Raw genomic sequence first — 16,009 nt, forward strand, 5'->3', positions numbered from 1 at the left:
TGGTATTTCTGAGAGGGGACCTCCAACTGGTTTGGCTGGATCAACTGCACATACAGAGCTACAAGCACATGTGTGCACACAGACATGTTACTGAGATCTGAATCAGCCTTGGACCATTTGGAGCACTATACAGATAAAAATTAAGTAAGTTACAGGTACAATGCTAGTGAGTTAGGTTCTGCCACTCTGGAGCAAAAATAGTACCTCAAACTAAGGAGTCAGGATGTGCTCAGAGGGTAGACAAGGAAACCCTGTTAGCCCAGTTTGGGTCGGAGGTGCCTGGTTGGGATGGAGTGTAGTGCATGTAGAGCTGGGTGTTGCAGCCCACTCCCACCACAGAAGAAATTGCAGACATTTTCTGCAGCAACTCCTATGACAGATGTCCTCTGACAGCAGCCCTGCATCCTCATCTACTCCACACCAGAGCCAGCCCAATCTTTACTTCAAAAAGTCAGCAGTTCACAGACAAGAAATCAACACAGGAGAGTCATAAAGCAGACGTAGCTGGCACAGACTAGGCTGGATAAATTTGGCCTTTCTGGGATTTTTGATAAAATCAAAACCAAACCCTCAAACCCAATAGGAAGAAAACCTCTTGTGAAAAATAAAATTCTGTTTTTTTCTAGACATAACCAACTTTCATTAGCATAAGCTACTGTGCTTTGCACCCAGTTAGTTTATACTGACCACATCCAACAGAAAGCTCAAGAAAAGCCATCCGTTCTGTTTCTGCTTGTCTGGCTGCCCTGTCCCCATCTCCAAGCCTCATTGTGAACTCCAAAGAGAAACATAAGTATCAAAGTTCGGATCCAGGCATTTGGCACATAATATTTCATAGGGACTTCAGGCTTCTCTGGATCTGTAAAGCTTACCCAGCATGTTACTTTGGGAATCCCACAACAAAAGATGACTTCATTTTAGGTGTACACGGTACACTCTGCAGCTGCTTTTCTCAGTGGCTTCTTAGGATCATAAGACCTAGGGCACAATTGCTCCTCCTGTTTCACACACAGCCAGTGAGGGTGAATGTCTTGTCCAAACAGTTCTGCCAGTCTCAGCACTTTATCCTGACATATTTCACCTGGGCAGAATGTACCTCTTTGCTTGGCTTGCTCACTCCTCTAAGAAATTTCACTCAAGTCACCAGGACTGTTAGTAGGAGCTCACTACTGAGACATGCAACAGCGCAGCTGAGATTTGGGGCTCCCTCAGTGCTGATATGAGGAGCCTGTACAATTTAAGGAGCCTGCTGGAGGTTAGGCATCCTACACAAGTGTATGTACAGAGAAGTATCTCCGATTTTTCTCTTTTATTAGAGATTGAACTGAAAATCCCATGAAGCAGCACAAAGATAACAAATGAAAACTAAGCCAAATTATAATCACTCTAATTATAATGACTATTAAAAAGAGATGGTTGTCAAGAGAAAAGTTTCAGAAGCATTGAAGTCAACTGTCAAGATCCAGCCCATCTGATTGAAAACTGACAAGCAAGTCAGCTGAGAGAGCACTACCATGTTATAAAACAGAAGGAAAGGAGCAGCTTGGAGGCTGGATGGTGGGGTATTTGGTTGGTTGTGGGTTTGGGAAGGTTTTTTGTGTGCTACAAATTTACAATAGAAAATGGATGAAGTGAGAAGAAAACTCATTCTCACCTGGATTATAAAGTACTCTAATGCAGGATTAACCAGAAAAAGAAATACTGAATTAAGAAAACTTATGTTACGAAATTTGGTAAAATCTTATTTTCTACCTTTAGGCAAAGTAATTATGTTAAAAGGTTTCTCAGATGACTTGTGAGGCCTTAAAAGCTGTGAATGAAGTAGGATTGTTGAATTCCCAGTGATTTCTCTTTGAGAATTTAAATTCTGATGGTCCTGGTAAGTAGCTTACCCAGGCAGCAGAGCTGGTGCTTGCTGGTGCATATATATAGAGATATATATTCTTTTAAATTTGTTAACTAATCTTGTCTACTTTATGGTACTAATTCAGCAGCTAAAACAATCAATTTAAAAGTAGGTAGAGCTATCAGTTAAAATGCAAGAACAAATGGAAGAATAACAAGGAGAAAATCAGAAGAGGATAGAAGAGAATTGATTTTACTTCTGGTTCAGCCTTGCAGGTTGGAGCTCTGCAAGGACCCACTCTTAGGAGGTTGTAATGGGTAATGCTGACATCTGTGGGTGAGATGGAGAACTGAGCTTGTGACACAAGTTGTTAATACTGTCCTAACTAGAGCTTAGAAAGGCAAGTCAGTGTGTGATGCAGATTTCATCTGCTGCTGAGTACAGGTGAAGGGCTAATGAAGGAAGCTGAGGGAAGAAGAGAAGAATTAGGGCAATTTTCTCACCACTTAGTCATGGTAGGAGAACCAGGGAAACTCCCCATCTCCAGCTGTCTCTCTTGTCTTTTCCCTACCCCAGCCCAACACCTTAGGCTAGGCTGCTTCTGGCTCCTGCTGTAGCTACTCTAGTAAAATGATGTCCAAGTACTCCCCTGTTTATCTGGGAAAGAGGACACGCGGCTCTGTGCCACTGGCAGAAGCACCACTGTGGATGTCAGAAAGTTTGCCATTTTGCTAATGAGTGCAGGGCCCTGCTATGAGTGGCTTCTTGGCTACCCAGTGTGGCATTTCTAAGGCAATGTTCAGGCAGGAGCTCTAAACCAAGGTCTCACAGTGAAATGTAAACGTATCTATAAAAATGTGTTGCTTTTCTCTTAAAGAACTAGCAATCATCGAGGTATTTGGGGATTGGGTATGAAGCTCTCATAAAGCCTAAAAAGCAAATCAGTTTCTCCTAAGTGCTAATCTTACACCTGAGTCTGCTATATTGCAAACTCATGGATGTGGGTGGCACTTCTCTTGTTCTGTGCTCGATTTCTGAACCTGTCAATGAATTCCTCTTTGAGGAAACCCCCAGTTCTGGGGACCCATCTCTTGGAGGTGCACCATGGAACTCCTGGCAAGGTTTGCAGTAAGCTGATGCCCTCTGCTGGGTATGAGAGACCTGAAACACGTGAATCCCCTATTTCCAAGCAGGATAACGGCACAAAACTTCTTCAAAGAGTGAACTGGACAGTTTAATGGCAAGTGTTCACACCTCCCTACAGTATTTTTTAATACATGTTGGAGGACAGGATGATTTGAAATCTTATTGCAGTGAACGAATAACAGAGTAGTTCTGGTTATGGCTTCCACACTGGTGAGTATTAGATGCAACCTGTCATTAATAATCATTAAATATAATAATTTCAATAAACTGTTCCTCCACTATCAGTTGGATTTAAAAGCATATATAATTTGAAGCTGGAGAGAAGTGTTTAAAGGGGCCTTTAAATAGAGTTGTATTAGTGTGGTACTGACTGGTTAGAAGCCAGAAAAAAGGTGAAAAAAGCTTTCAGAATAATTGCTGAAGAGTTACTGGGGAAAAAGACCTGTATCATGAGGGACAAGCTACTGTATGTCAGCATATCCTATAGGCCACTGAGAGATCAGTTGGAAAATGCTGGCACTGCATTTATTGAGACACAAATATGCCCAAAAAAAAGTAATTCTAATTTTAAGGGTAAACAAATTAAAACTGGAAATTGTATGTTTGTACTTTGTCATGAGACCTAGAACTCTTAAGGCCTTGATGCTGATTGCAGGCAGCTGTAGCTGTGACACATCAAGTGACAGATGTCCACTGAAACACTCAATGTCACTGGAGCTCTGTCACTATGGGATTTCAGTGAGAGCATTTGTGCAGTTGACTACTGGTCCATTCTGGCTAATGTAAGTAATGTCTACGAGAAAAGGCTAAAAGGAACATTAAAACAGATCTAAAATAAGTAGAAATTTGTCACCTTAACTGTTTCCTTCTTTTCCTTTAGAACCTTTAATTCTGACTTCTGGATTTATAAAATTTATAAAGTTTTTGTGTAGGTCTGTCCACTTCCAGCTCTTTCTGATGTCTTGAATGGTAAGAGATTCAAAAGTTAGAAGTTGTCTTATGTTAGTTACTGAAGTAATGATTTTAATTCATTAAAAAAACCCGAATTCATGCTGTGTCTAAGGATGTTATAACATAGTCCCAAAGACAAATGTCTTTTTGTAGCATAATGCTGAAAATGTTAATGTAAACCCTCTCTGAGTTAATCACCTGACTGTACCATACTGTTATTTGAGTATTTAACAAAAATAATCCCAAGAGATATTTACCTGGTTTTAAACTTTCAGCTTCACAAAGGGGCACATCCTAACTCAGGTATGACCACGGGGTTGTGTGGTAATTCTCACAGGACCCACAGAAGAACCCTCGCTGACTTTAGAAGGTGTTAAATTTGACCATGTTCTAATCTTGATGTGAGAAAGCAGCGTGTTAAGAACTGGCTTGGTTTCTTACAAGAGCACATTTCTGGAGCTTCTGTTCAATAAACTCCAACTGATTCATGGGGTATGCATTCTTCATGAACCAGTCTTTTATTGTCATTAATTTTTGTCTCTTGAATATGTAAACTTTGCCAAGGCATTCATTTTTGCAATTAATACCGAAAGAAAAGTTTTAATACAGCCACTGAGCTATACCTGCAGTTGGCTTCACTGCATGCAGAGCTTAAAGTGGTTACGAATATTGGATTTTATGGAAAGTAGTTGCTTCCTTTGGCTCGGTTAAAAGAATGTCCTGTTTAACAGGCTTAGTTGTGAGTAACTCTGGCAGATGGGGAAGTACCTGTGCTGCTGGGAGTCATATGCACTCACTTTAGATGATGACAAAATAGCTTGTGTGGTGTTTGTCAAAATAGAAAAAAGAAAAATTCATGCTATAAGCATTTTAAATCTAACAAGATGGTAAAGTCTGACTTGTAACAATGTCTTTTAAGAGGAAAATGGTTGTGGGGCATGTGGAACTGTATAAATACATGCTATTGAACTTAGTAACACACTACAGCCTAGGCATGTTAAGGAAATGCAGTGAAATGGAAATGTCCTAAATATGTTAGGATGATATGTGAACAGTGAACACCAAGAAGTCATTTTTTTACCAGAAAAAAACCCAAACCCTAAGTCTCCTTAGGGACAGTACCCACTACTTGATGCAGGTTTTTAGTCAAACAGCAGTCCTGCGCATTTTGTTAGGAAACAAGTGTTTTATCTGGGAAAGTAATCACCTGCTAGTGCATCTGTAAAATGAGAGGCTGAATGTACTAACTTTGCAGAGACTTAATGGAGATGGAGAAGTACAGCTCTAATAACGGGATGCTCTAGGCATTCAGTAGTTATTGAATCCAAAATCTGGCTGCGGACCAGAAGCGGTCAGTTACACTCATCACACATGTGGAAGCCTGTTAAATTCATTAACAACGGGTATTGCTGACTCTGGTCTAATTAAAAAAAAAATAAACGCATGTAAATGACATGACTCAACCTCAACCAGCTTTTCCCCTCTCACTCTCCTGGAAGTTACCTGTTTATATTTTCATTTAATTCAAAAGATTGCTTAAGAGATGAAACAGATCCAAACATGGATCAAGTGCACAAGATTCACTGCTGTGTCAGATGCCACTGGCATGGAAGGGAAGCAAGCCATGGCTGTTACTCAGCTGTAGCACTGCTGCCTGGAAAGCTGCAAAGACTCTGTGGCTCTGCCCAAGACTCACCTCATGGTTCTTGTGATAAATGTGGCTGGAACCCAAGGCCAATGAGAGATACCCACTTGCAGAAGAGCCAATGCTCTGACCAAAAAAAAAAGGAGTCTGATTATTTTTATAGCAGATTTAATAAAAATGTAGTATCTCAGTGCTTACTCCAGCAGGACCAGCAGATGTCAGCACAACTCAAAGCATAACTTCGGGTTTTGGCAATGCAACGTTCATGACACTCGCCAGAAAAGAAAAAAAATCTGCTGAACAAATAGCAAGATTATACAACTTTACCAAGTATGTCTGCAAGAAGCTAACAGCATTATTGAAAAAATGTGACCCAACAAACATGCAGATTTTCCAAGTTATCAAAGAATAGGAAATTTATACAAAACACAACAAAAATACAAAGAATAAAAATGTTACCAATATTTCATTTATAAAATCTTTTCTGTACACCTTGTTAAAGTTTAGTATTCTGAGGACAGATAATGTATCAACCAAAGATACTTCCAATTCAGCAGTGGTTTTTTGGTAACAGCCTAGATAACCTTGGTTTGGAAACAGATGCTCAAGTTCATTTCAGCGGCGTATAAACCTTTAAAATCAGTAAAAACAGAAAAAAACAGGGAGAGGGTTGTTGAAGTACCGGTTCAGACCAATTACAGACTGATAACAGAGCAAAATGATTTAAATTTTGCTCTACAGAAACAAAGTAATAAATTATACTTTAACACAATGCCTTGACAGTTTAATTTCAGTATTTTAAGAGTGAGGCTTGAATTCATAAGGATAACTTGATTTCCAATCCCAGTAACTGGGACGAGATCTGAACACCTAAATGCTCTTTTTTTGACTCCTTTTTAAATGAACAGGACTGGATTTACCAGATGCAGCTTCAATACTCTACAGATGATACAGCATTCACTATTAATACTAGAGAGAGCCTTATTAATACTGCATGTAAATTCATTGAGAACTTTCAGTGTTTCACATAAAACAGGTTAAAACCCATGAGATCCTGAACTAGAGAAGGAGAAATGAGGGATACATGCAGATGGTACATTCTATAAAACAATGTATGAAGCAGTAGTGAGTGGCTCAGGGTAGATCACATTAGAATTTAGCACCCTGCACTTTAATACAAAGACTGCCCAGTGAGATCTTACTGGGATGACTAAGAAGCCTGAATACAATGCAGACTCAAGTGTGAAAAGACAGCAGCATGATTATGTCCATACTGAAAATGATTGTGAAAGTGAGTACATTCATCACGTGGATCATCACAAATTCCAAGGGCTTCCATTCAACTACTAAATGCTGAATGTGCGGTGTTTAATCAAAGCATGGGCCACAGTCAGGATTAAATAATGCACACTTACACTACCCAACATGCTTATTTCTAATGATCTCTCCTCCCTCTATCTCGATCTGCTCGTAGAGCCACTTGCGGTCACAGCGACATTCTGTGCCGCACTTGTTGGAGCCACACTTGGGGCAGGCATAGAAACAGCCCAGGCAATCTTCATCCAGGCAGTCACACAGGTCCATCCCGCTGTAGAGCAGCAGGCCCTGGCTATCGTACACTTTACTCTTGGCTGGCAGAACTTGCCTGTACAATGAAAACCAACAGTTATTTTCCATGTTAAAATCCACTTTGATGCCAAGTTGCTAGTATTTGTGGAGGGAAGTTTGCTTTCTTCAGGTGTTCACTTTAACACTGTTAATTTCAAAGATATACATACCTTACTGTATTTGACAACATTTCTCAGTCCTAATTGTCTCTCCACTCTGTGCCCAAATTAAGCAGAAGAAACAGAGGGAGAGGAAAGGATGTGTAGTTGGTGAGCAGCACATCTAGTATCTGTTTCTGTCTGGTACAGTTACACTTAGGTGGAGAGCAGGGGCAACACATTAATGTGATATTCCTTGCATATTTTGACAAATAGAAAATGTCCTTTTTTTTTTATTTAACCAGTCACATTAGAAGGTTGTAACTTGTTATCTAGTATTGTCCAACTTGGACATTAACTTTGTTTTTCAAAAGGAAGGTAAAATCCTAATTTGCACACTTTTTTTACCAAGTGTAACTATTGAGTTTACTGAAAGACAGTTAACTCCAATATTTTAAGTGTAGCCTACTTGAACTTACTATATTCAAATTCAGCTTATTATCAGAATTTTAGCTTATGCATGTATTAATAGCTACATCTATGGTCTGTGTAGTATTGTTGTGCCTCACAAACACCTTTCTGTGTTTGCCTGAAATATGGACTGCAAGCAAACACTTTACCTTCTATTTATCTCAGGAATGACAGTGGTCTTCGACATCCCTAAAATCAAGAACCCAATCCATACACACACAAACATCCACATAGATGTTATAGGCTGACCATCAAGGATATTTTATTTTCAAATGGCAGTTAATGTAAATACAACTAACAAATTACCTGTCTGAATTAAACGCTGCAATTTTTGTTTGCAGCCTTCTTTTCTCCCTTTTACTGGTCTCCGGAGTGAATTCAGTCTGTCGTCCTGGATTAGCAAACTGGAGAGACTTCAAAGCCTTAGCTGTACGCCCCTGAAGAAAGAGAAAATGTCACTTAATTATAAATACAAATCTTAATCTTAAGAAAATGTCCAGTCAAGGATATTGTAATAACCTAGATGAATTCTTGACCTATGATTCTATGATTTCCCAGGAGACACAATTTAAGTCTTAAAATCTTTATGTCAGAGACCTATACCTGTCTCTGAATTCAGCAGCATAAGCTTTATAGTAGCAGTTTTAATCAATGCTTTCAAATTACTCTCCTATCAGCCTCCTAATCATACTGACATGTAATTGAAAAATACAGTTGGGGAACAGCTCCTAGACTGCAACTCCTCTTTGCTCAGGGTGCACACAGACAAGCTCTTGCTGGTTTGGTTGCCCACACTACAGATTCCCTGTGCACAGCCTGAACAATGCACTGAGCAAGGTACCAGCCATATTCCAAGCTCAGCACTTGGATAACTATCCTCCCACACCAGTTCATCACTGCCCTTGACCAAATGCCACGGCCTTCACAGCCCAGACACAACAAGAGGACACTTAATTCACCTCAATGCAGGTTCATTTTGTAATGAACTGCAAGAGAAAACACTTTTTTTCCGTGTTTTTTTTTTTTTTTTTAATTGAAGAGACATCTTTAGAAGCAACTTTTGCAGTGTTCAGTTTCAAGGACAGGAATTTGTTGTTTGCAAGGCTTGAATAACAGCTTAAAATACCAGCAGCAATCTGGTATTTACATGAATTTATGAGTTGTAAGTCACCCTAGTAGACACAATTTTTCAAAACTTAAAGGCCAAAATATTTAATTAGAGAAGAAGATTTTTAAGGCCCTCCAAATAAAGTTTTTAATACAGTAAACTCCTGCACATCTAGAAGACTACATCCTTTCTTATTTCTATGAGAGTAAAAGTTAATTTCTTTATGTAGTAGTTATATGAACTCTAATAGCTTGCAGAATGTAGAGGGGATGGGAAAACAGATCCATATACATACATCTGGGTCCAGTTTTCTTCTCTGTCGCTCTTCAGGTTCCACATCCACACTTCCATTTATTATCTGCATACATTTGGGACAAAGCTTCCAACCAGGTACAAACTGTCTTCCAAACTTGGCACTTAGAAAAGTTGCATCATCTAAGTCAATTGCTCGCAAGTTTTTCTTTGATAGTTTTCTGTGTATGTTGAAGGGATCACAACAGGATTTTTGTAAGTCTTCAAATCTTTCGATGTAAATTTTTGCATGCTGGAAGCAGATTGTGTTGTTCTCTGACAGGGTTACTCCAGTCCTAAGCTGAAGTAGCAGGAGGTCAGATGAAGATATATCTTCTTTAGTCTTGAAGCCAGTGTGACGGGTGTAATAGGTCTTGTGGCATTCACTGGTAGCTTGAAGCTGAACTCCAACTGAACAAGGATCCATTTTACTTTATCAGAACAACTTATTTCATTTATCTTGCCTATAATGAATTCTTTGAAGCCTTTATGAGCTTCTGTGAAGATCACCCTAGAGAAAGCATTAAAATCAATCAGATTCGCCATGCAAACTTTTATCCATAAGCCAGACATATTGCATTTAAGTAGTTTAAAAAACATGTAAAGAAATTATAGCCTTCTGGACTAGATAAAACTAAAAAGATACTAAATTTATTCTGGAATTAAAACATGCATCTTCTATTTCTTTCAGAGGTTTTTTTTTTTTGCTAAAATAAGTATCTATTCAAAATGTTTAGTAGCATTACTTTCTCAAGAGCAATCTGGGAGCAAGGTATGAGGTGGATGAATTGCTCACACAGCAAGCAGCCTGCTCTGGTCATTGGTTTTCCTGGGGACCCCATCTCTTGGGACAATCCCTGTTAGTCAAGACCGAGAATGCCCACAGAAAGGGACTGCTGATGGCTAAACAATTCACCCATCCTGTTTCCAAAGGGGAAAAAAAACTGCACAAGGTAGGCTGCACAGACTGGCTGATGTCAGTCAGCAATTTGCATCCAGCAGTACTTTCCTGTATGTTCTTCCTACGTATATCAGGTGCAGGTCAACACCCTGGATCAATCTGAGCCTTCCAAGAACCAGTCTGGGCTATGCACCAAGACTGGTGGTTCCAGATGTGTGCAGTTTTGTCGTCACGTGGCCTGTGTGTGCAGTTTGTGTGCATGTGTCCTCTACTGAGTAGTTATTATACAGTTATACACTAATTCAATTACCAAATTAAATTACTAAATATCAAGTGAGCCACTGCAGACTGGTCTCATACTCTGACCAAAGTTTGTTGCTAGTCCAATGCTGGCCCTAACACACCAGAGCCTGAGCCCATCTTGCCCTATTTTCCACTGCAACATAAAATATAAAAAACAAACTTCTACCAAAAGAAATGAATCCCTTGCTCTCAAATCCCCCAAGATTAGCCCAGTTAGGCTACCTTAATTACAGTGAGTGTAGCCTAACTGGGATGCTTATGTTCACCTACATCCTATTCTGCAAAGGCAAAACCCAGAAAAATGAAAAAGCAGTGCACTCGTTGTGTCTGGGATGGAGTTAAATTCTTCACAACAGCTGTATGTACGGGGCTGTGTTTTGGATTTGTGACCAAAACAATGCTGATAACACGCTGGTGTTTTCGCAGGGCTTACACAGCATCACAGCCTTTTCTGCCTCTCACCCTGACCCCAAGTGACCCAAAGGATATTCCTGAGCATGTGGCCTCATGCTCAGCAGTAAAGTGGAGGCTGGTGGGCAGGGGTTGCTGGGAATGGCTGAGCATTGGTGAGTTGGTGGTGAGCAACTGTTTTCATTTGGACTGCTAGGTTTTTTCTTGGCTTTTACTTTCTGCTCTCTTTTGGTTTTCTTTTCATTTTTCTTACAATATTTTTAGAAATGTCTTTTAATTATTAAGCTCATTATTATATTATCATATTAATTTTTATCTCAGCCCACAACTTTCTCACTTTAATCCTTCTGATCCTACCCCCAGTGAGCAGGGTGAGTGAATGGCTGTGTGGTGCTTAGTTGCCAGCTGGGGTTAAACCACAACACACATTTATTAGTTCTAACCACTGAACAGGGTAATATGGCCTTTTAATCAATAGAAGAATCTACCAGTTGTCCAGTGCAAAAGAGTCTGGGATTCTACTCTCAATAAAATAAAATCAAATAACATCATAAAAATCTAACAACATGAAATGAGTAAGTTTAGCCAATATACAAAAATATGAACACAACCGTACAAGAGCTTAAAAGAGAATAGTAAGTCAATAGGATTTTTAGAATTATTTAGAAAGCCACTGCTTGGAGTATTTTTGCTGCAGAAATGCTCTTGACTGCAATACTTCAGTTTTTCTGAAGCAGATGTTTGTATCTGAAGCAATTACATTTTTCCATATATTAAACTGTATGTATGCACAGTAATTGAAAGGTCTTGCATAAGACATGATATTTCCTAGTGATTTAACTGATGCAAATATAAATGATCTGTGAGGTTCCACTTGGGCCAGTAAACTTGTCTGAAAGTATAATCCTATATCTGATTTGAGACACAACTGATTATAACTGAACGAACATTTTTAAACAGGTTTTCTCGGCCTACTGTTAGGAATGCTGCAACTTCCACATTTAAATTAAAGCAAGAAAAAACACAGGCACAAAGAGTCCCAAATGTAGAGGAACTACACATACAATGTTATAAACCTGCGAGAAAAGAGTGTTTCATTCTGAAAACAATGCAAACCCGGTTCTGTTTTTTTGCAAGTGATCTGAAAGTACAAAGACTTCAGTATTCTAATGCTTAACACCAATTTTTCAGGTCAAAACCTAAATCCTGTGTTTTTAGGGCTATACCTAGTCCACTCCTAAGTTGCTAGGCCATCTGAACTCTTCTTCACTCACATTTCTGTAGTCTAAGTTAACTCCTGAAGTTTTGAGCTTTTCACATCTGCACTGAACAATACACATAAGAGGTAAAGGGTAGATTTAAATGAAATTGAAAAAATTCTTATTTCCAGTGGCTGCCGAGCAGTGACTGTGGGAAGTTTCACTACACAGAAGTCCCAGTGCCTTTGCCTATTTACATGCTTCTACTGCAGTACTGACTTTGAATGATTTTTTAAAAAGTTTTTTGAAAGACCACCTATCAAACTTCACCATCTTAGTGAACCAGCTCTAATGACAATTAATCTTTTTTTATTAGCTGCACAAAGTTTGTGTTTCAAACCAAGGTAACCAGAACTGTGAAAGATCAAAGTTCACTGCAGCTGAGTTAACATTTTAACAGCAATTTAGGCAATATCAAATAACTTTACTCAAAGAAGGCTGTTACAGGCTCTGCACCAAGCCTGCTTCAAGCACTAATGTGCATTTTTGACTGATTCCTGCTGCAGAAGGTGGGGTTTGTGTGTGTGGCTGAAACACACTAGGTCAATATACAAGAGATGGCCTGAATTTTCAAAATTTGCACATGGACTGTAAGTCAGAACTCTTGGAATACGTTCTTATTGAGAAACCCAGTTTGTCTTCTAAGGAAAAAAAAAACCCAAATAGTCATTATCATGCTATCCCTATCAGGTATCTGTTTTGACAGCTGACTATGCTATGTAATGTTCCCTATATTAAACTGCGGGAGAACACAACAGGTCTGTCACCTCGGTTTGTTCAAATGATAGAACTGCCGACATAACTTAGGGATCTCGTCCACCTAATTCACAGGCGGAAGCTTCAGCGCGTTTCTTCTCTTCTGCCCTTGGGAGGAGCACACGGCTGCTTCTCCTGTGAATTCTCCTTGGTGGAAAGCGCTTGAAACCCCAATAAACAAGGTTTGTATGTGCACCTGTGCAATGGTTAATCAGTGCTCACCGTAACAAACGCCACAGGCCAGAGCTCGATGAGGGGCAGCACAGAGCGGAGGACGCCTGCCGCCCACCCGGCACGGGGCTGGGGGGGCACAAGGGAAGGAGGAAAGTGCCTCACACGGGCAGCACTGGCCTAGGACTTGCCACAGGGAAAGAAAGGCCTGGCCCTTCCGCTGCCGGACGCGCGCCCTCAGGGCGGCCCCGCCACCTCCCCTCGGGCTCTCTCCCGCCGTGCCGGTACCTCCCCGCGGTGTCTGTCCCGCCGTGCCGGTCCCTGTCCGTGAGCTCTGTCCCGCCGTGCCGGTCCCTGTCCGCGGGCTCTGTCCCTCCGCGCTGCCGCCATCAAACACCGCTCACCACAGAGCCGCGGGGCGGCCGGGGCGGCGCTTCCGGCCGAGGAAACTGAGACGGCGACACCTGGCGGCGCGGAGGGGGGACCACGGCCCGCGGTGTCCGGCGGGCCCCGGTGCTTCCCGGTGCTTCCCGGTGCTTCCCGGTGGTTCCCGGCGCGGGTGGAGGGGCCGGGACCGGGGCCGGGGCTGAGCGAACGCTCCTGGCGGCGGCTAGTGAGCGGAGGGCTGCGGCCCGCTGCAGGCTCCGCCGTGCTGCAGTGCGGCGCCGGGGCGGCAGAGGGAGTGCGGCACTGATCTGGGGCCGGGGCCAGATCCGGGGGCTATCCCGGGAATGCCCTGTGCTGTCCCGGGAATGCCCTGTGCTATCCCGGAGGTGCCCTGTGCTGTCCCGGAGGTGCCCTGTGCTGTCCCGGGAATGCCCTGTGCTGTCCCAGAGGTGCCCTGTGCTGTCCCGGGAATGCCCTGTGCTGTCCCGGGAATGCCCTGTGCTATCCCGGGGGTGCCCTGTGCTGTCCCGGGAATGCCCTGTGCTGTCCCGGGGGTGCCCTGTGCTATCCCGGGGGTGCCCTGTGCTGTCCCGGGGGTGCCCTGTGCTGTCCCGACAGTGCCCTGTGCCTCCTTCAGGTCCTTCAGACGCTATTTCGCACCTCACCCCGGCCCCGAAATCAGCACTATCAAAACTGTTCATTGTTTTAAATGCCCTGTCAACTCTGTCGCTTCATTCAGGGGGAAAACCCAACACGGCCTTTTAGTCACCAGAATGTCTCTCAAAAGTCTGTTGCTCTTTTTGTTTGGTCGGTTTGGTTTGGGTTTTTTGTTTGGTTGGCTTTTTAAAATTCTGCTGTGTGTTCAAGAGGCGTCTGGGTGGTGTGGTGGTTTAGGGGATATGGTGGCTGTGCTGATATGATCTTGAAGGTCTCTTCCAGCCTTGATGATTCTATGAACATCTTCAGGACAACAATGGATTTTTCAGGCAGGAGGTATGAAATTTTGACCAGCCTTCATCTGGTCCACATTTGGGTGGTGTCAGTGCACCCTAATTATTCTTGGAGGTTTTGGAACAAAGATGGTAATACACAGAACAGAGGCATCCTAAAAAGTACCTTAAATTTATAATACCAACTCTGGTTTCAAATTATGATGATGTTTGTGATATCTAAAAGAAAGCATTAAATTACCTCTTAATGCCCATACAAAGTTTTTGTTGGTTTAACTAAATAATTGGTATCTGGCTTTCCAACAGATCTCCAGTGGATGTTAATAGTAAGAAAGCTGAGTCTTAGGGCAAATCCAGAAAGGCATGGCGAGAACCTGAAAAAAGAATTTTAGTGAGCCATGGAAACTGAGGAAAGTAACAGAACAGCGAGTTATACCATTCTTATTCCTTGGGACTTCACACAGCTGTGCTAACAACTGACACCTCGTTCTAAGCAAATCATTTTGGGACTGAGATGAGGCAGCAATTTGGGTAATAGAAGCTCAGCTTGATTAGTCATAAATATTTGGGTATAGATCTAGGTGCTCTCTTGAGATCTAGTGGTAGTTTTTTATGACTTTGCTGTATTTTTGCTATATTTTTCTGTGTTAGGAAATGAAGGACTGAAGCCAACTGTGCACATAGAATAGAAACATCACAAAAGACCCAAAGCAGCAAAGTGGTTTTTGGTTTTGGGTTTTTTGTTTACACTAGCCTTTGTCAGTACGAGAAAAGTGATTAGGGAAAGGGTATTTTCTTGTAGAAATATGACACTGAAATTGCCTTTAAAATGCAAGACAGGAAATCAGGGTATCTTTTCACCTAACTTTTTGAACAGTGTTGAAGAATTGGTGGGATCGTTGTCTGAAAATAATTAAAAGCCTGTGGAGAAATTATTTTATCCTTGCTTCAGGAGATATCCAGGGTTCTAAAGCATGGGAATATAAAGCTTTAACATGTGGCAGTAACAGCATGTAGGTTGTGCCATTTGCTGTTTCCCCATCTGACCATTAAAGAAAACCTATAAATTCCACAGATATTGCTTAAGTCATACAGTGGCTCAACGATGACAGAGACTTTGAAATGCTATCATTCAAGAAAGCTTCAATAAGGCTGCTTCTGCTGACTTGTGTGGCTTAGGATGAAATATGTGGAGTTAATGAAGGGGAATAATTCATGAGACGAGATATTTGAGATACAGGTTGTGACATCAATTTGTGTTACATAAATACACGAAGAGCAGTGAGGTGTATTCACTTTTTCAGTGTTAGTGTCAATATGTGAGGCTGACTGTATAGGGCTGGTTTCAGGTTATCTGGGAATTAGCTTGTAACAAATCTGCCAGCCATGGATTTAGACTGGTTTTGGTTGATCACAGCTTTCCTCTATGTAAATGGAACGGTGCCTTAATAAGGGAGACCTTTGGGGTTTAGAGTAAAAGGATTCTAGATATGAAGGATGAAGGGTAACTGGAAGAGGAGCTAGACTAGGTGTGGTAGAAATATTCTCATATATTCTGGTGATACTGGGCAGGAGTTTAAATTTGTTTCTCTGCCAATGCAGGTTGACTCCATTTGCCATTTTCATTCATAAGGGCATCTGTCAAAGCTCATGCTGCAAAGGAATATGTATGCCAAGGTAATTTTTAATGGATTTTGTGTTGAACAG

At 41.4% G+C, this 16,009-nt stretch overlaps 1 protein-coding gene across 2 annotated transcripts; it reads right to left on the reverse strand.

Annotated features, from left to right (window-relative positions):
* Positions 1–5,739: 5,739 nt before the first annotated feature.
* LOC121668143 (ADP ribosylation factor like GTPase 14 effector protein) lies at positions 5,740–13,435 on the reverse strand. Of its 2 annotated transcripts, none has more exons than XM_042035604.1 (4): positions 13,254–13,435; positions 9,169–9,675; positions 8,072–8,202; positions 5,740–7,233 (listed from the first exon to the last, which is right to left on the reverse strand). In XM_042035604.1, the coding sequence occupies exons 2-4, from the start codon at positions 9,589–9,591 to the stop codon at positions 7,005–7,007; spliced, it is 783 nt and encodes a 260-aa protein (XP_041891538.1). In that variant the 5' UTR covers positions 9,592–9,675; positions 13,254–13,435; the 3' UTR covers positions 5,740–7,004. The 2 variants fall into 2 exon arrangements, with proteins under 2 accessions (XP_041891538.1, XP_041891537.1); XM_042035603.1 differs by having other exon boundaries at positions 13,017–13,429.
* Between the last annotated feature and the right edge of the window lie 2,574 nt (positions 13,436–16,009).

This window comes from Corvus kubaryi, unplaced genomic scaffold (genome assembly GCF_017639235.1).
Source record: "Corvus kubaryi isolate FWS band 111438036 unplaced genomic scaffold, C.kubaryi_AGA036_p1.0 37384, whole genome shotgun sequence".
Classification (NCBI taxonomy): Eukaryota; Metazoa; Chordata; class Aves; order Passeriformes; family Corvidae; genus Corvus; species Corvus kubaryi.